Raw genomic sequence first — 20,753 nt, 5'->3', positions numbered from 1 at the left:
TTTGACAGCTTGTTCTGTCCCATAAACCTGATACAGAAAGTGGTTTTATAAAAGCACAAGTGCTCTGGCTGAAGTGAAAGCTGGTTGTAGGAAAGTGTGGCCTTAAGCTTTTGTCCTTCTGTGCAGACTTGGACATGGCCACAGCAGCTTGGTGGGCTGAATGGGGGGGGGGGCCCCCCTTTATCCTATTGCAGCTTCTTGCCTCCGTCCTGCATCACATACACCAGGACCCACCCCTCCCTTGTCCCCAGAAGGCCCTCTGACTGGGACCGAGTAGGGTGGGGCAGGTGCCCCTGTGTGAAAATCTCCACTGCTCCCCAGAGAAAACCTAGGCATCTTCCATCCTTCCCCTAAGATACCCACCTCCCTGCTTCTGCAGAGACCTGGCATCCTGCTGGAATAATTTCTGGGCTAAACTTGCCTGAACTCAAGAATCATCAGATTGGCTTGAAAGAAGTGGATTTCCAAGCTCTCCTGCAGATTCCAGTTCACGTTGGTCTGGGTGTCTTTGGAATCTCTTTTTCACAAGCACTTCAGGTACTCAGACTCAGGCAACTTAGGGAAACACGGACAGTTAAGAACACAGTCCTCGGGCTTCCCTGGTGGCGCAGTGGTTGAGAGTCCGCCTGCCGATGCAGGGGACGCGGGTTCGTGGTCCGGGAGGATCCCACATGCCGCGGAGCAGCTGGGCCTGTGAGCCATGGCCGCTGAGCCTGCGCGTCCGGAGCCTGTGCTCCGCGGCGGGAGAGGCCACAACAGTGAGAGGCCCGTGTACCACAAAACAACAACAACAACAACAACACAGTCCTTAATTTCAATTTTATGTTTTGAATAGATAATACATTCATAGGTTCCAAACACAGCAGTGAAAAATGGCTGTCCCTCCCGTTCCCAGGTTCCCAATTCTCCCCAGAGACAACCATTGTTGCCAGCTTATTTTGTTCCCATCTAGAGATTTTATACATAAACAAGTACACATCCTACCTTTTCTGACAAAATGGTAGTTTTCTATATGCACTGCCACTGTTCTCACCTTAACAGCAGACAGGCCTAAGTTTAAGCACAGTCCCTTTCTAGTTTGGTGACTTGTGAGCCTCCCTGAACCTCAGTTTCCTCCTCTAAAAGGACACGAATAATAGCAGGACACCTCATAGGTTGTTGAGGGGTCATGGGAGAGCACCCGTGTAAAGCTGTCAGTGCTGGGCCTAGCACTGAGTGGCTCTGTGTCTGGTTAGTTAACGTGTCCAGAGGCAGCCAGGCTCAGCTTCCCGGCTTCAGAGGTACCGATTGAGAACCATGCCGTGGGTCGGGCCGCCTGCTTGGGGTTTAGATGGCAGAGAGAACTTCAGTATCAGTGAACGCTTTACTACATGCCAGGTACTTGCTGAGGGCTTTAGGAACATCGTGGTATTTCAGGGTTATTTCATGGTATTACACCGTTGAAGTTGGGTTGAATAATTCTTCTGTAGAGTGTTTACATCATAACCTGTTTAGCAGGATCACAACCTCTACCCACTGGGTGCCAGTAGAATTCTTCCCTGCCAGTTGTGACAACCAAAAATGTCTCCAGACTTTGCCAGATGTTCCCGGGGAAGGAAGGGGGACAAAACCCCCCTCCCTTGGGTTAGAACCACACCTTATTTCATTCTTTAGTAACCACAGTAACCCCTGGTGGTAAGTACTGTTATTGTCCCATATTAGAGGAGAGGAAACTTGAAGAACAGAGAGGTTGGGTGATGTACACAAGAACACACAGCTAATGAGTCAGTGCTGGGATTCACACTCAAGGAGTCACTGCAGAAGTCCTGTTCCTACTCATTATGTAAGAGTTCCTCTTGCAGGAATGTTGTCTAGAATTATGCAAAGCCCTTCCTAGAAGTCTGCTTTACAACTAACCTTAATACATGTTATTTGTTATTTTTACATCTGCCAGCAAATCCTCAAAACACCTCTGTGAGGTCTCTGAAGTCCCATTTTACAGATGGGGCAACTGAGGCCACTTAGGATCACAAAGCCAGTAATTCAGAGGTTCTCTGCCCCAGCTGCACATTAGAGTCAGCTGGGGAGCTTTTTGAAGGCCCAGGCCTCACCCCAGACAGACGAGAATCTCTGGGCATGGGATCCGGACATTCCTAGCTTTTAAATCTCCCACAGGATTCCAAGGTTGGGATCCCCTGTGTTAGGCTGAGAAGCCAGGTCACATTTTAATGCCAAATCTTAGTGACCAATGTAACCAGATGCAGGCTCTGTCTTCTCCTCGGAATATCTCAGAGATCAGAGACCTGGAGGCACCGCCCCTTTCTGCCCCAAGGTAAATTCATGCAACCCATGGGGACCCCTCTTCTCTACCTGAAACCCCTCCTGAGGCTCCCTCGCACCCCGGCCACCCACCACAGGCCCCAGGCTCACGCTGCCAGGCTCTCCTTTATTCTGGGGTCCTCAGGGATGGGGTCCAAGAATAAAGGTATCCCCAAGGCCAGCAGGGGAGAGCAGCACTGGCCTCCTACTGGTAAGGAATGATCCAGTGCTGGGAGGACTAAGGTGCCTTCTGAGGGTGCCGAGTGTGTGCCCAAGTCCCACCTTGCTCCACCAGTGGGAGCCGCACCGGTCCGAGCAGTTGGGTGACTCCGGTTTGAGTCCCTCCTGAAGCGCTGGCGTTCTTTCTGCAGGGGCAAGGGCGGGGTGGTGGGCGGGGCTGGCGTCTCCAAGATGCTGTATCAGTGCTCTCTCCTCGACCCCACTTATACCAACACCAGGAGGGGTAGCACTGAACAAGGCCCCACAAGACAGATAGGCAAGTGGAGGCCCGGGGCCCTCCAGGGCGAGCAGACCACCTGACTCCAACCCGATTAAGCCCAGGGTGCAAATGGGAGGATTTGGCAGGACTTCTTCAGGGAAAAGAGTCTTGAAGGGGAGGAAGCGAAAACGACCAGCAGGACTGCGGGAGGCAAGAAACCCACCCTCTCTAGTCAAGCCCCTGAGCCCCTAGGCCAGAGGAGACCCCAGGAGCTGCCCGGACCACATCAGAGGGTGGCAGGTGTGCCCGCCTCTCACCTGGCATCAATCTCCTTCTTCCTGTGTCTTCTTGAACGTGGCCAAAGCTTCCGCCAACACGCCGTCAGGATCTAGAATTTTGATCTGGAGGGAAGCAGTAGGGGTTGGTTTGAGGAGCATGGAAGGCCCAGGCTGCCAGCCTTCGGGGCGCTGCCTGCCTTGGGGGGTACTGCCAGCCTCCCTGGGGTCGCCCTGACTGAAAACAAAACCTTGTCTGTTTCCTGGCTGGGCTGGGCTCGGCCAGGCTGGGTGTGGCTGTGGGTGCTGTTTTGTCTCTCCCTGGACTGTGTGTGGCCCCAGGATCCGGGAGAGCTTCCCACCTCAGGAATGGGGAACTGGGTGGGCTTGGGGGCCTCATCACGGCCACAGTCAATCATTGTGCCACACTTGGCTATGTTGTCGACCCAGAGGCCTTCAAACAGCTGACCATGGTCCAGGTGGAAGAAGCGTCCCGACCCATTCTTCATGCCTCTCTGCCAGTTGCCTTCGTAGCGGTTGCCGTTCTCTGGGGGAAAGAACAGGGAGTCAGGGGTCTTGGCCCACAAAACCAGGCCAGACTACATACACCCGGGCTGGACCCTTGCCACTGCCAGGCTAGATAGACATCATGCCCACCAGAAAGCCATAGAGCCCTGGGGTGTGAGCGACTTCCGGTTTCAGACCTGGTTCACATCTCACCTCCACTACCTCCCCGAACTTAGATGAGCACCATAGTTTCCTAGCTGTAAAAAATATAGCTAATAATACTGACAGGCAGTGGTTTTCCTGCACTTACTCTGTGCCTGGTTCCATGCTGTTTCTGACCTCACTTCTCACAAAAACAGTTCTGTGAAGGATGAAGGATTCCATTTTATACATGGAACTTGAAAAGCTCCAGGAATTTGACTGATTTGCATAAGGTCACAGAACTAGGAAGTGGCAGAGTCAGGGTTTCACACCAAATCCTGCTCATATCAGGAGCCCCGGCTCTTAATCGGGAATCAATTCCACTTCCCATTGGATCACGGTGGTGGTGGTGCAAAAATAATAATAATAAAGCCAACATGTCTCAGCTCAGACACTTACCAGCCGTGTGACCTTGAGCAAGTCACTGAACCATGTTGTCTCATTTCTTCATTTGTAAAACGGGGACAAGAGTAGCTGCTCATAAAATTATTCTGAAGATCAAATGAGTCCATACACAGACAGGACTTAGAAGAGTATTGGATAAACTCTAGGTCAGAGGCCAGCAAACTTTTTCTGCAAAGGGGCAGATAGTGTTTTCGGCATCGCGGGCCATAGGGTCTCTGCTGCCCATGGTCAACTCTGCCATTGCAGCACAAAAGCAGCCCGTGGGGACTTCCCTCGTGGCACAGTGGTTGGGAATCCGCCTGCCAGTGCACGGGTTGGAGCCCTGGTCCGGGAGGATCCCACATGCTGCGGAGCGACTAAGCCCGTGCGCCACAACTACTGAGCCTGCGCTCTAGAGCCCGCGTGCCCGCGTGCCTAGAGCCTGTGCTCCACAACAGAGGCCACCGCAATGAGAAGCCCGCGCACTGCAACGGGGAGTAGCCCGCGCTCGCCGCAGCTGGAGAAAGCCCGCGTGCAGCAACGAGGACCCAACGCAGCCAAAAATAAATAAAATAAAATAAATTTATATTTAAAAAGATCCAACGCAGCCAAAAATAAGTTAATAAATTAATTTTAAAAAAAAACCGCAGCCCGTGGACAATACGTAACTGAACGAGCACATCTGTGTGCCAATAAAACTTTATTTACAAAACACGTGTTGGGCTGGATTTGGCCAATAGTTTGCTGAGCTCATACAAGGATGGACTGATGCTGAGCACTTACTATTCCGTGTCATGCTAAGCATTTTACAAACATAAACCTCACTTAACCTTCACAATAACTCTAGTTAAGCTTTATTTTTTCCTTACTTTACAGTTGAGAAAAATGAAGCCGAGAGAGTGTAAAGAAATTAATTGCCCAGGGTCCCACAACTAGTAAGAGCTTGAGCTAGAATTTGAACCCAGGCTGGCCGGCTCCAGAGTCCAAGCCTTAGAAACGGTGCACTCAGAGCCCCTTCACTGTGCGGGCCACAGAAGGTGCTCACTGAAAGCAGGCTATTACTGCTAGGAGATGCACACTGAAATCAGGCACGGAGGCGGATGCACGGGGGATTGAGAATGACAGAGTGGCTGCCCTTAACCCTCCCCAGCTGCCCAATGCCTTGGTTTAGTCAAATCTCTTTGGAGGGACTTCCCTGGTGGCGCGGTGGTTAAGAATCCGCCTGCCAGTGCAGGGGGCACGGGTTCGAGCCCTGGTCTGGGAAGATCCCACATGCCACAGAGCAACTAAGCCCATGTGCCACAACTACTGAAGCCTGCGTGCTTAGAGCCTGTGCTCCGCAACAAGAGAAGCCACCGCAACAAGAGAAGCCACCACAATGAGAAGCCCATGCACTGCAAGTAGCCCCTGCTCGCTGCAATCAGAGAAAGCCTGCTCGCAGCAACGAAAACCCAACGCAGCCAAAAAAAAAAAAATCTCTTTGGAAGTTGGAATCTTGAGTTTTCAGGAGACTGGGCTCTGGTTTGTGTCCTCACCAAGACTATCTACTTACTACATGGCAGGCACTGGGGAAACAGTGGGGAACAAAACAGACACATTCCCAGTCCTTCTGCAGGCTCACAGTCTGGAGGGGCAATGATACTAGCTTTATCGACAGCCTACTACGTGCCAGGCCCTGTTCTAAGCACTTTACACAGACTCCCTCATCTAATCCTCCCCATAGCCCTATGAAGTGGGTACTGCCATTATTCCCATTTTACAGGAGAGGAAACTGAGGCACAGAGATGCAAAGCAGTTCGCCCAAGATTATACACCTAGTTCTAAGAAGGAAAGGAATCAAGTGCTGAGAATAATTAGAAGAATGTGCTTTAGGTGGAATGTACGAATGCAAAGATCTGGGGGAATCTTCTTTTTTTTTTTTTAATATTTATTTATTTGGCTGCACCAGGTCTTAGTTGCGGCACATGGGATCTTTGTTGCTGCCTGCGGGATCTTCCCTACAGCATGCAGGATCTTTTAGTTGCAGCATTAGGGAATTATTTTGTTTTGTTTTTTTTTAGTCATGGCATGCGAACTCTTACTTGCAGCATGTGGGATCTAGTTCCCTGACCAGGGATCAAACCCAGGCCCCCTGCATTGGGAGCGTGGAGTCTTAGCTACTGGACCACCAGGGAAATCCCTGTGGGAATCTTCTTTCTATTCCAGGAAGAGGGAACAGCAGTGCAAGGGCCCTGAGGCAGAAAGTGGGAGGAATTGAAAGAAAGTTAGTATGGCCAAAAAGAAGGGAGTCCAGGGGAAGAGGGGAGGTGAAACTGGAGTGGTGAGCAGGGCCAGATCATGCTGGGCCCCACAGACCACAGTCAGGCCTCTGAACTTAGTCTGAGGGCAACAGGGAGCTATGGAAAGGTTGAAAGCAAGGCAGTGACAAGGTCCAATTTATGAAAAGCTCGCTCTGTTTGCTTTGTAGAGAATGGATTAAGTCCTGATACAAATGCGAGCTTCTCAGAACTCTTTCCTCTGCCTGGGAATGTTCTTCCCCAGCGCAATACATATCCCGCTTCCTTCTCCTTCCATTCTCCATTCAAACAACACCTCTTCAGGGAGGCCGTCAGAGACCATAAGCCAATCTAAACAGCCCTGACCCCAACTCCTTTGTCATCCTCCAACACGTCTTCCTGTTTTCAAGGGGAATTCCTTAGCACTTTTGACCTCAGAACAGACTGCGTAACCTTGAGCAAATGACTTAACCTCTCTGTGCCTTTGTTCATTTGTAAAGTGCAGGTGATGAGAGCACCTATCTTATAGGATTGCATTGTGGATTAAATGAGTTTAGGGCTGTATAAGTGTAGGTTATGATTATTACGACCATAAGACAATGTCTTAATTGTTTATATTTATTGTTAGGCTCCCCTTTTAGAGTATAAACTTCCTGAGGGCAAGGACCGGCTCCTGTCATTCAGCTTAACCCAGACGGGACAGGGCTTTGCCGGGGACTTGGCCTGATGGGGCGTGGCCATTCGGGGCCCAGAGGAGTGTGACTTGAGGGCGTGGCCGGGTGGGCGTGGTCAACAGGCCATTTGGGGCGGGGCTAAGCACTCACTTAGGCGTAACATGCCCTCCCCTTCCGGCTTGTCATTGCACCACTGGCCCTCGTAGATGTCTCCGTTGCTGTAGTACATGCGGCCCCATCCGCTGCGCTGGTTGCCACACCAGTCACCCTCGTAATACTCCTTGGGTCCGAAAAACTGGATCCCATAGCCCTGAAAGCACGAAGGTGTCCTTGTTCACGACGTCCCACACCACTAGGAACTCCCACCATCCTCCCTGGCACCCAAGCCACACACCTGGGCTTCTCCCCTGCTTCCTCCCCCAGCCCTACATCCAAGCTGACGATCGGTCGTGTATCGAAAAATCTCCCAGGCCGTCCATTCTCCTCTATCCTTGTGCTACTGCCTTCCTGCAGCCCACCATCATTTCATCCCTCTCACTGGTCTTCCTCCTCCACTCTCCCGTTCTCCCCTGACCCCATGCATCTGCCATACAGCTCCTAGGAGGATCTTTACCTTGTCTATCCGATCACATTTGCCCTGTCTCCCCAGCTCTGATTTGACCCTATTAAAAGTCGCAGATGCCTAACAATCAGATCAAAGCTACGGACTTTCTCCCCAGAAAAATGGACATAAGCACTTATCACGCAGCCGCAGAGAATCACCACAAACTCCCCGCAGATCACACCTGAAGAGGTTGGGTTATGCAGCCCAAGTCTACTCTTCAACATCCTCATCCCCTACATAACCTTCAAGGCCTCACTCCCAACCCTGTGGGCAGACACACCTTGCTGTTTATTATATCCTTCCTTTTGGTATTTCCTCTTCTCCTTTTTTTTTTTTTTTTTTTAGGTACGCGGGCCTCTCACTGTTGTGGCCTCTCCCGTTGCAGAGCACAGGCTCCGGACACGCAGGCTCAGCGGCCATGGCTCACGGGCCAGCCACTCCACGGCATGTGGGATCTTCCCGGACCGGGGCACGAACCCGCGTCCCCTGCATCGGCAGGCGGACTCCCAACCACTGCGCCACCAGGGAAGCCCCTCTTCTCCTTTTTTACTCCCTAACTCCTTGCATCTTATGGTGTCACCTTCTACAGGAAGCCTGCCCTGAATTCTCAATGAACTGCCTCTGGACTTTCTGTAAAAACCTCTATCCTAGCACCATATTATATGTAAAATATTTATTTTGGGAGCTTTATCCCCACTGGCCAATAAACATTTTGAGAGTAGAGATCATGAAATGCTGGGCTCTACAACTTGCCAGTGGTGTGACCCCAAGCAAGGCACTTCACCTTCTGCGCCTTTCTGAGCTGGTTTCCTCATCAGTAAAACGGGAATAATAATAACGATGATGCTGCTGATGTCGTTGTTGATGTGAGAGTTTACACTATATCATGTTCCAGGGTTACAGCAGCTGTTGTTCGATAGCAGTACTGTATTATTACCTGTCTCCACGACCTGTGGGAGGATTCAGGTGTTTATGGGTTGGGGGCATGCCTCTGGCTGGTTTCTATCCCTCAAGACCTTCCTCTCTTGGCCAAGGGTGTGGCCTCTGCTTTCTTTCTTGCTCCCACTCTTCCAAACCCCCGCTGCCACCTCTTATCCAGCCCCAACAGAAGGGGGGTTCTCAGAAAGGGATGCCAGGGGAAAAGAAAGCCAGGAAATGAGTGGGGAGGTTGGGAGGAGACTTTGGCCCCTCACAGCCTGGCTGGCTTCTTGCAACCACAGGGTTTCATGGGCTCCTCCCTGGGCCCCCTCCTCTTGCTTCCTGCTTCCTGGGTTTTGTTCTGAGAAGCCTTGATGTTCCCCCACCCCTTCCTTCTCCCACCCACACAGCAACCCTGTTCTCCTCCCCTAGATCCCCCCACCCTTTTCTCCCAGGCCTCTCTGACTGTTCCCCCCACCACCACACACACATACAGCCTGCTTTCAGCCTGGCCCACACCCCAGGGCATGATGGGAACCACTCACACATTTCTTATCGCCTTTCCACCAGCCTGAGTAGACTCTCCTGTACCTTCCGGGCTCTTGGTCAGAAAGGCTGAGGGTGCCATAGCCATCTCTCTTCCCAAATTTCCAGTCCCCCTCATAGATGGCTCCGTTCTTCCTCCAGACCTGTGTTCCTTTCCCTAGGGACACAAAGATGAGCCAACATGGTAGACATGGCCTTTATGGGGCTGGGGGTGCCGGGAGGCAGGTGCTGTGTCTGCCTGGGCCTCAGGGGCTCCTAGACTGGACAATTCTCAAGAACTGGATCAGGGTCTGTGCCCGGTCTCTAGACCCCCAGCACCCAGGAAAACCCAAAGAAAGTTCTATTTCTACAGCCCTTTGCCCTGAAGCCAAACGGACACAGCAGACCCCAAGCAGAAATCTGCCCCTTCAGTGTTTCAGCTTCATCTTTTTTTAAATTTAAATTTTTATTTATTTATTTTTGGTTGCATTGGGTCTTCGTTGCTGCGCGTGGGCTTTCTCTAGTTGCGGTGAGCGGGGGCTAACCTTCGTTGTGGTGCGTGGGCTTCTCATTGCAGGGGCTTCTCTTGTTGCGGAGCACGGGCTCTAGGCGCGCAGGCTTCAGTACTTGTAGCACACGGGCTCAGTAGTTGTGGCTCGCGGGCTCTAGAGCACAGGCTCAGTAGTTGTGGCGCGTGGGCTTAGTTGCTCTGCGGCATGTGGGATCTTCCCGGACCAGGGCTTGAACCCTTGTCCCCTGCATTGGCAGGTGGATTCTTAACCATTGCGCCACCAGGGAAGTCCCAAGCTTCATCTTTTAATAATACTGAATGGATACACCAGATGGTCAGGAGTTTTAGAAAATGTTCTGCATATTTCCTCAGCTCTCCTGAACACACATGGAGACCCATCTCCTACTACTCCAACCTCTCTGTGTCCTCCACTCCTGTTTTCCATTCTGCCCTCCAACCACTGTGGTTTCCATGCTGTTCTTGGAACCCACCTGTTATGCTTTCGCCTCAGGGCTTTCGTACCTGCTTCTCCTTTAGCCTGGAAAAGTCTTCCCTCTATATTTGCTCACTCCCTACCTCCTGCAAGTCTTTGCTGAAATCTCATTTTCTCAATGAGGCCTACCCTGACCATCCCGTTTAAAATTATTCCATATAAGCTTCTTTTAATCCCTTACCCTGTTCTGTTTCTTTCCATATCACTTGTCAGCTCTTACCGTAACAGATAATTCACTTATTTATCATTTATTGTCTATTGTCTCTCTCTTCCAGGAGAATGTACACTTCACAAGAGCACAGACTGGTCTGTTCTGTTCACTGCTCTATATCCAGCACGGAAGAACAGTGTCTGGCATGTTGTAGGTGACCAATATTTGTTGAACAAAGAGATGAATACAATATTTGCGGAGTACCTATGCACGCCAACTCATGTCTTGGTCCTTGGTAGCTCAGGAACAAATCCAACATTGTCCCTGTGAGCTTTTTGATCTAGTGCAAGTAACTTAACTCTCTGGGCCTCAGGTTCCTCATCTGTAAAATGGGGATAAGAGTATCTCATGGGGTTGTTCTGTTCACTAAATTCATTAATATATGTAGAACACTTAGGACAATGCCTGCAAATAGAAAAGATGATATCAATGATTTTTGCCCTTGAGGGTTTACATCTGTCCTCCTTCTAGTTTATTTCCTTTGGGGACGCAGCCCTCCCTCTCAGTCCCTGAGGTGTGCATGGGGCTGACTTCTCCTCCTGGCAAGCCTAGCCAATCAGTGTATTCTATCCACCCAGGCCTCTGTGACTGGTTCAGTGAAGGGCATGTGACCAAGTTGGTCCAATGAGACTGTTTGTCTCCCAGATGAAGGCAGAACTTACCAAGGCCTAAGAGGCCCTATATGATTGGCCCTCTTAACCTGCCCCTTTCTCCCCTCCTTCTCTGTGTTCCAGCCCACTGGCTTCCAGTCCGTTCCTTGAACAAGAGGTAGTAGTGAAAAACATCCCCCCATCTCTGATTCCACCATCTAGAAGACATGTTCCCCCCTGCCTGGCTAATCATTTTCATCCTCTGGGCTCGGCTCAAACATGTTCTCATGGCTCCTTTCATGGCTTCTCTCCGGTCCCCTTTACATCCCGATGATACCACTTTTAGCTGTGTGGCCTTGAGTAAGTCACTTCCTCTCTCTGAGCCCCCAGTTTCCTCATCTGTAAAATGGGACATTACCTACTGTGCAGGTTGTCAGTGAGACTGGAAGGACCCTGAGTGTTGGGATTATTCCAGATGCCCAGTATAGGGCCTGGCACAGACTAGGCGCACAATGAGTATTAGTGGAGTGAGTGGTCTGGGTAACCACTGGGGCCACCCTATCCTTGCCCTGAATGATGGCTCTCTTGACTGCTTCCAGCCTGCTTATACTACAGCAACCCACTTCAGCTTGGTCGAAAGGTGAGTCAAGAGAGGGGATATTGGACCTGGGTTCTCTGACAGATCTGCTTTCTGCAGCCCCAGCCCCATCAGCTCTATGCCTCCAGGGTCTGAGGGGAGGCAGGACCCACACAGGAGGGCTCAGAGGGCCACACCAGCCCACAAGGTCATATCACAGGTAGGGCAGCCAAGTCCAGAGAATGGGAAATGACTTACCCAAAGTCACACAGCTACTCAGTAATAGAGCCAGGCTCAGAACTTCAGGGTCCTGACTCCTAGTACAGGGCTCTGTCCACACTACAGGCTGCCCACAAGGATTGAAACATGCAGGCAGACATCTTTAACCGCACATAGAGCTCCAAGCAGCTGCTTAAACCCTGGCCTTTAAGTCAGTGCTGAGGGTGGGTGTTGTGTTACACACTGGGTGAGGTCAACTTTGGGGGCCTTCTTGGACAAGGAAGCTCTAAGTAGTGATCCCTGCCGTGGTCAGCCCTCCGAGAACACTCCAGAAGTTCCCTTCCGCACAGACCCTTGGCTAAATACTTGATAGATAGGTATTATTCCCATTTTACAGATGGGGAGACTGGGGCTCAGAGTAGTGTAGTAGATCTCTCAAGGTCATAGTTACTGGAGCTGAGATCCTGACCCAGCTTTATGGACTCAAGCACTTAATGCAGGAAGGCAGGAGAGAAGAATGGTTAAGAGCAGAGAATCTGGAATTGCAAGACTGGACTGAGAAGCCATAACACCTTTTTTGAATAAAAACTATTTTTTTTCTTCAGGGCTTAGTTTGTATCACAAAGAGCCCCATACTCCCTGATAGTTAAACTGAGCCCAGCCCAGTTAAAGTCAGAGCCCCAGCCACTTGGGGTGGTGGGTGGAAGTATAGGGGGTGGGGGATAGTGGGTGTCCTCCCTTGCCCCCTACTGGTTTGAAGGGCTGAGTTTGAAGACCAGAATCCCAGTTGCAAGCTGCTTTCTGGGGGCCACCTTTTCCTCCTGCTAGCCAGCCCCATGCTTAGCCCAGGTGTCAGAGGTAGAGAATGAGCTGGTGTCCTGAGAGTCCCGGCTGAGGCTGCGGCTGGAGCCTAAAGACTGCTCTGTCCCCTGCCGGTCCCTTTGCTCAGCTGAAGCCAGGGCCGAGTTGGGTTCCAGAACCCCAGCAGGAGGAGGCCCCTGGTTGGTCCAAGTCAGCATTCACTCCTCAGAGATACATGTTATATCCCCAGCGAGCTACGCAAGCTGCTTCCTTGGCCCTGGTTGCCCACCATGGCCCAGACCCCATACTCACCGCCTGAGCCCCTGAAGGTCCCCCACTTACCGTGTTTCATGTTGTCCTTCCACTTGCCCACATAGTGATCGCCATTGACAGCAAACACCTGGTGCCTCAGTCCGTTCTTCTGGGCCTTCTGGTCCCACGCTTTCCACAGGGGCTCCGACTTTGGCGGGCACTTGGAGATAGGCATGTTGGCTGCTTCTGTGGGCCAGAGGGTGCTGGCAAAGGGTTAGGGACATCAGGGGCTCCGTTTGCCGTAAGTAATGCCAGGATCCTGGGGCTTCCCAGGGAGACGCTAGTCTGAGGTCAAGTGGGATGAGTCATGTGTGTTCTGAGTCCCCAGGGCAGATGAGCAGCCCTTGCCGGGTATTCTTTTGTGCTGGACTGACCCCCCTCGGAGGCTCTCTCTTCCCTTGCCTCCCCAGGGGCCCCTTGGGGCGGGGGTTCTGATGGCACAATTGCTTGGGATGGGAACCCAGGGAAACCAACAGAGCAGAGGGGTTTGTGATGACATCAGGAAGAAGCTGCCCCCGGGGGAGAGGATGAAAGTCACATATTTAATAACCAGTATGACCAACCGGAGTGGATGCTGGCCTGGAGCCCTCAGTCGTGAGCACTACAACCCACTCTGGGGAGTTGGGGCCTAGCCAGGCCACTCTGTCTGGGCTGGCAGACAGCCGTGATGGCACAGCCCACAGGGGCACCCCCGCTACCACCACCGGCTCAACACCCAACACTTTAGCCCCCGGGGTCCTGCCCCCTATGCCTGGTGGACAGGATGGTAGAAAAGCCTAGGGGCTGGCTTTGCAGGGGTTTGTGAGCTGTCAGGAGAGCCCATCAACTAAAGAGACTGCCTCTTGGGAGAACCCCTGTACCGGTTTGCCCGGGACTGAGGGGCTTCCTAGGACATTGGACTTTCAGTGCTAAAGCTGGGACAGTCACAGGCACACCAGGATGGTTGATCACCCTCTGCCTCTGACCTCTGCCCTCTGCCTAGGTACTCTTCCTGTCTGTCTGGTTAGGTTTTTTTCATCAGACCAGGGCTCTCCTCCCCACCCTGCCTGGTGGGGTTGCAGAGAGACTTTGGGTCTCTCCCCAGACTGGGAGCCCCCCATCTATGCTCTTCATGTCCCCAGGATCTCCAGTGCAGACATTCATGTCTATCTGTCTGTCTCCAGGGGACTTGTGCAAGGTGATAAAGATGGTCTCCAAATCTGGGGATCCCTGTTTCCCCTCAGCAGGTACCATCTATCCTGCTCCATAGATGGGAAATACACACACACACTCAAGCAGTGCCAGCAGCCAAGGATGGGGGGTGGGGGAGTGGAGGGATGGGGGAATGAGGGGATGGGGGTGGGGGACTAGAGTGAACTATTTAACCATCAGCAGGCAGAAGTCTTTTTTGTTTTTGTTTTTGTTTGCCGCACCGTGTGGCCTGCGGAATCTTAGTTCCCCCACCAGGGATAGAACCCAGGCCCCCTGCAGTGGAAGCACGAAGCCCGAACCACTGGACTGCCAGGGAATTCCCAGGCAGAGTTATTGACCAATGAGAATGACCTCAGGGCTGAGCAGGTTTCAGGAGATCTTGGTGTCCCAGGCATCCACCCACCCAGGACCAGCATCACAGGTGTGCAACCTGAACAGTTGCACAGGGCCTGGTCCTTAGAGGGGCATGTACTTGGTCTCGGCATTGTCGCTGTTTTGAAGTTCTTAATACTTTATGAGCTACTGCCTCACATTTTCATTTTGCACTGGGCCCTGCTTATCAAGGAGTTCCCTGTAGGGCCACAGCAGGGACCTCAGTGATTCTGACTAAGCTGGCCAACTGTACCGGCTAGTACGCATTTTGACAATCATGCCTAGGAATTGGGAACGTCACTCCAGGCAAGGAAAACAGCCAGGGTGAAAACTGGGCAGAGGGAAACAGTCTCAGGTCCTAAATTTAATGTTTTTCTTTTTTCTCCCATTTGCATGTACCATGTGTATAATCTTTATATTGAAGTTAATTCACTTAAAAAATCAGTACATTTATCCAAGGAAGATTTTGCAAACATTACTTAAGTCTTAGCTAGACACTGGAGCTTACAGTTGAGATTAGCAAATGTTCAGAAAGGTGTTAATGCCATATTAGCCCCAAACTGACACTTTCTCCTTGGCTTATTCAGAACCGTAAGAGAACCCAGAATCTAATACTTTCTTACGATGTCATTGGGTGATACTTAATGCTTCATCAGTGTCACTCATCCTCTGTCCCACACTTTCAGGAACGTAGATTCTACCCTAGAGGAGGTTGTGGTCTTAATACATAGAGCTCCTGATAGGAAAAGAAAGCTTTGGGGAATTCCCTGGCGGTCCAGTGGTTAGGACTAGGCGTTTTCACTGCCAAGGCGCGAGTTAGATCGTGGCCGCAAGCCACGCTGCGTGGCCAGAAAAAAAAAAAAGGGAAAGAAGGCTTTGCCACTCGGTGCGCGTACTCTACTCGTGTTGTTTTGATACTGAATAACAGTAATTACCACCATGGAAGGTAGAAGGATCAGGGCCCAGACGGCTGGGGGTCAGTCGCTAGCCCGCGCCTCGTCACACCTACGCCGGCTCACCTGCGCTCTCCCCCGGGGCGGATCCTGCATCTGGAATCCTGGGCTGAGAGCGGTGGAGTTGCCGTCCGCAGCCTCCAGCCTCAATCTTCGTCCGCAGCGCGCGTTCGGGCGTCCCAAGCCCTGCCAGGGTCCCTATGGCAACGCGGGGCCCCAGCAAAGCCAGCCGGCAGGGCCCGCCCCTTCCTGCGGAGACTGTGAGCTCGGGGCCGCGTGTGGGGAAGGCTGTAGATCCTCCCGCGACGAGGAAGGACGTCTTCGGGCCTGCGGAGGTCGAGTACTGGCTGGTGCACCGGCCCGGTGGCCAAAGGCTGGTGGGCGAGCCCGGGAGACCTGATATCCGCGGAGCTTGGGCCACGGTGTGCCCCGGGAGGTTACTGCCCTCCCCACCCCCGCTTCCCTCCCGTCCCGGTTTCCCCAGAGCAAATACCACGCCCGATGCTGGCAGGAAAGTGTCAAAGGCTTTTCTGCCTTGTTGCAAAGACAAAGGGGCAAAATTAAAGGGAAAGCCAACATTACACGTGTTCTTTGTTTTGTGATGGTTTATTAGACTCCTCTGAGAATCGGAGGGAAGCTATATTGCCCCTCCACCCCGGAAGATGCGTACGATTTACACAGACACAAGTCGGCCCAAGTCATTCCGCAGCTCACTTCCCTACAGTGGCTCCCCTGACCACTCAGAGTAAAAGCCACAGGGCCTACAGTGTCTTCAAAGCCCTGCGTCATTTGCCCACCTCCCTCCCCTTTCCTCTCTGAGCTTGTCCCCTACTCTGTGCGCCCAGTCCCACTCTGCTCTAGCCTCACACTTGCTTCCTTGTGGTTCCTGGAAAATGCTAGGCGTGTTCCTGCCTCAGGGCCTTTGCCTCTTCTGTGCCCTCTGCCAGGCCATTTCTTCCTCCAAATAGCGGCCTGGATCACGCCCTGCCCTCCAGGGCTTTATTCAAATCACCTCAGTACGGAGTTTCTGGACCACCCTCTTTAAAATTGGAATCTCCATATATACTTTCTGAAATGTTTTCCTCTTTCCCAACCTCATTCCTGTTTCATGTTCTCTGTAGCACTACACGCGCGCGCACACACACACACACACACACCCCTTATTTATTGCCTGTCTCTTTGAAGCCAAAAAAAAAATTTTTTTTTTTTCTGTGCCAGGCCGTTTGCAGGGATCTTACCCGACCGAGGATCATTGAACCCGTGCCCGTGCAGTGAAGGCGTGGAGCCCTAACCACTGGACCGCCAGGGAATTCCCAGAATATTTGTTGAGGTATGATTTTTGCTCTAGAGTTCCCCTCAGGATCAGGCTGCACTCACTTGGCTTCTTCACTTACTCCCTCCCCCAGGCCGCCCCCCACCGTCTATTAGCCAGTTTCTACTGGAAGCAGTTCCTTAACAAATCATATAAATATTATATATACATGTTTTCTTTTTTACAAAAGTGGAGCCAACCTGTGACCATAGAAGAAACACAACGGACCCAGAGAATGGCACAGCTTTTCCATGATGAAATACATTCAGGAACATCATTTTAACACCTGAATAGTTGCTTCACCAGTCTCTTGGTGATGGGCATCAGATTTATTGCCAATGTTCCCCATTTTAAATGTTGATCTGATGCATGTCCTTCCGTTTAAATGTGGTTATGCATCGCAGCTGATTTCCTTAAGAAAGATTCCTAGAGACAGAATTGTGGGTCAAAGGGTGTGAGCATTTTTGAACCCTTGATATATGTCACAAAATTGCCCTCCTGAAAGATTGTATCAGTTCCATACACAGAATAGAAGAGTGTCTGTTTTTTCCCCCATCTTTACCCTTTGCCCACATTGAGTATTATTTTTAAAGCTCTTTACCCATCTCATAGGAAAAAGCCTTGTCCTGATGGCTTTTCTTTGATTACCAGTGGGGTCCCCTTCACTGCTTTGCTCTTCACTCCCACTGGAATGGGACTTTTGCTCTAATTTCCACACGTATCCCATCATTTGTAGTTAATTTGTTGGGTGTCTCTCTGTCTCATTAGAAGGTAATTGACACAGAACTTATACAGTGTATCTTAATGCCTTATCCAAGGTTCCTTTGGTTGCAGGTAGAGAACCATCTCACACTATCTAATTGAGGAAATTCATTAAGGATACAAGAGTGTTGGAAAGCTGTCAACAGCAAAGCCATTCTCTCTCTCTCTCTACACGTCTCCTTCCTCTTTCTCATTCTGCCCATCACCTTTCTCATGCTCATGGTTTCACCTCGGTTTGGTTCCAAACACTCACAGAAATTAATTGGCTCTTTCCAAATTCCAATCCCAAATTCATGACTGGCTCACCTAGCGTCCGGAGTCTGCCCAGGGCCAGTCATGCCGCAGATGCTGTGGTTCTCCTCAAGGCATTCTCCTCTCCTACTCACGTACCTGGCCAGCTAGCTGTTCCAGCAGGTTCTATCCTGGTGCAAACTATCCCTGTGCTGTGGCTTTGTCCAGAGCTGCCCTGCCACCCGCTGAGTCGCGCCTCAATGGTCTAGTTTTCTCTCTCCCAAGGCCAGGCTAAGACACAGCCTCAAGCCTCAGTCCTACCCCTCCAAGAAGCCCTTTTACAACCACTAATCAAACCCTGGCTCAGGGAGAGCAAGGACTGTCCCCTAGAGAAGAATCTGGGGCAGGTTAACGTTTATCTGCCTTGGCAGGCAATCTGGATGGGCAGGTTACAAATCTATGAGATTATTCCCCTTATGGAGTCAGAATTTGGTAGCATAACTCACAAGCTCCTGAGTAGGTGCTATGGACTGGCTACTCCTTAATACCGAAGTGCCAGGAACATCAAGCTTGAGGTCTTCTGTCCCATACACCCTTCTGATAATTACTTGCCAGATTTGAATGGCTAGAACTGGGACTTCCCTGGAGGCCCAGTTGTTAAGACTCCATGTTTCCACTGCAGGGGGCGTGGCTTCGATCCCTGGTCGGGGAATTAAGATCCCGCATGCTGCGCTTGAGATGGCCAAAAACAAACCAGAAAAAAAGGCAGTCAGTTTTGAGTGGCTAGAATTTAGCTGGGCTCCTCTCAAGGACCTTGTTAACAGCTTGGGATGAAGGGAGTTCTCCTGTGTAGTCTGGGGTGAGAGGGACTCCTCCACACACCCACAGATAAACATTCCCTTGGGGAGGCATATACTTTCCTGGGCACAGAGCTTTGGCTAGAAGCCTGGATGCTCCACCCCGGCAAGAAATCCTAAGGTTCTGTCCAATGCTTACTGAGTTGTCAACTCCAGGGGCCGACGTTCACACTGTAGTCTGTTCCTGAGAGCACTGTCTAAATAAAACGAGAATGGGGCCTTCTGGAGCTGAGCTATCTGGGTCTCAGCCTTCCCAGAAGTGGCAGGAAGGACCCACCTGGAGACCACCCAAATGTCCATCAAAAGATGAATGGAGGGCTTCCCTGGTGGCGCAGTGGTTGAGAGTCCGCCTGCCGATGCAGGGGACACGGGTTCGTGCCCCGGTCTGGGAGGATCCCACGTGCCGCGGAGCGGCTTGGCCCATGAGCCATGGCCATTGAGCCTGCGTGTCCGGAGCCTGTGCTCCGCAACGGGAGAGGCCACAACAGTGAGAGGCCCACATACCGAAAAAAAAAAAAAAAAGATGAATGGATAGGGGAATCTCCTGGCAGTCCAGTGGTTAGGACTCGGTGCTTCTGCTGCACGGGGCCCGGGTTCGATCCCTGGTTAGGGAACTAAGATCCCACAAGCCGAATGGCATGGCCAAAAAAAAAAAAAAAAAAGAATGGAATGGATAAAAAATGTCATCTATGCATACAGTGGAATATTATTCAGCCATAAAAAGGAATGAAATACTGACACAGGCTACAACATGGATGAACCTCGAAAACATTATGCTAAGTGAGAGAAGCCAGACGCCAGACACAAAAGGTCATACATTGTTTGTTTCCATTCATATGAAATGTCCAGGATAGGCAAATCTATAGAGACAGAAAGTAGATTAGTGGTTACTTTGGGAAGGGGGAGATGGGGAGATGGGAAGGTGATAGTTAAAGGGCAGGTTTGTTTGTTTGTTTTTTGCAGTGATGAAAATATTCTAAAATTGACTGTGATGAAGGATGCATAACTCTGTGAATATACTAAGAACCATCGGGTTGTACATTTTAAACGGGTGAATTGTATGGTGAATTCTCTCAATAAAGCTGTTTTAAAAAGTCTCCGGTGCAGAATGAGCGCCCTCTAGGGGCTCTCAGATGTCCAGAGAGAGTCACAGGCCACTTTTTTTTTTTTTTTTTGAGACTTCTGCTGAATTAAAAATCAGAGAAATGCCTAAAGAGGGTAACACAAAGTGCAGAAAATGTTATTTAAATTTTTACTGAAGTATAAAATACATAAAGTGGAAATATCCTCAGTGTATATAGCTTGATAGATTTTTGCAAACTGAGCGCACCATTCTTGTCATGACTGACTCTGGGACTCTCTCTTGGGAACAATGCCAAAAGTCTAAATTTGAGTCCCATCGTATATATGAGGCCACTTTCTTTTTCTTTTTAGAGTTTATTGCAACTTTGGGAAATTAGTGGTAAACCATATGGTTTTAAAAAACAATATGTGGCTGCACTTAAATTCACATAAAAATAACATTTTAAAAACCATAATGAAATTTAATCCTTTTACACAGGTTAACAAAATGTATTACAAGAAAAACTAAACATTGGGTTTAACAAAAGCAATATTTTTGAAAGTGGAACAACGGAAATATTTTTTCAAATTTTTTACAAATGGTGACCTCTGGGTTCATTTGCCACACTAGGGGATCAAAGTTGTTCAAATACGGCTATGCTCAACTGAGCCACTTACCTGCAGCACAGTAGTACTAGAAATCAATCCTAAGGTCAAGATGTAAGACCATAAGAGACTAGATCCTAAATGTTTTACAGCCTCCTTAGTAAGAGGTGCTTTTCCTTCCCCAAACAGAATGAGGTCACTTCTGAGTGACTCTATGGGACCCCTCTTTTCCTCTCCTTTCTCTCCTTCTTTCTTAATCTCTAGGGTTATGCCGTCAAAGGATTTTATAAAAGTAAAAATTCAATTCCTCAGTTGTACTAGCCACGTTCCAAGTATCCAGTAGGCACTTGTGGCAACTGGCTCTCCTAGGGGACAGCGCAGATACAGAACATTTCCTTTACCATAGAAAGTTCTATTGGACAGTGCTGCTTTCAGGGATGAGCTCTGATCTCTTGTTTTATCCCTTCCTTGCCAGGTTTCCTTTCACTGCCCACAGCTCCCCATCCTTTTTTTTTTTAAGTTGGTCAAGGAAATGCTCTGTCAGAACCTAACATAATGTCTACCGGGATAAGCCAGTGGAAATTATGGTGTT

At 50.4% G+C, this 20,753-nt stretch overlaps 1 protein-coding gene across 1 annotated transcript; it reads right to left on the bottom strand.

The window, feature by feature from the left end:
• Window positions 1-3,060: 3,060 nt before the first annotated feature.
• On the bottom strand, window positions 3,061-12,990 carry MORN3 (MORN repeat containing 3; the record flags this gene model as incomplete). The annotated part of the gene is made up of 5 exons (XM_079717521.1): window positions 3,061-3,138; window positions 3,375-3,559; window positions 7,205-7,364; window positions 9,122-9,279; window positions 12,846-12,990. The coding sequence occupies 5 exons, from the start codon at window positions 12,988-12,990 to the stop codon at window positions 3,061-3,063; spliced, it is 726 nt and encodes a 241-aa protein (XP_079573647.1).
• Window positions 12,991-20,753: the final 7,763 nt, after the last annotated feature.

This window comes from Hyperoodon ampullatus (genome assembly GCF_949752795.1).
Source record: "Hyperoodon ampullatus genome assembly, chromosome: 13".
Lineage (NCBI taxonomy): Eukaryota > Metazoa > Chordata > Mammalia > Artiodactyla > Ziphiidae > Hyperoodon > Hyperoodon ampullatus.
The sequence above is the reverse complement of the archived record's forward strand: the minus strand, read 5'-3'. Positions and strand labels throughout refer to the sequence as shown.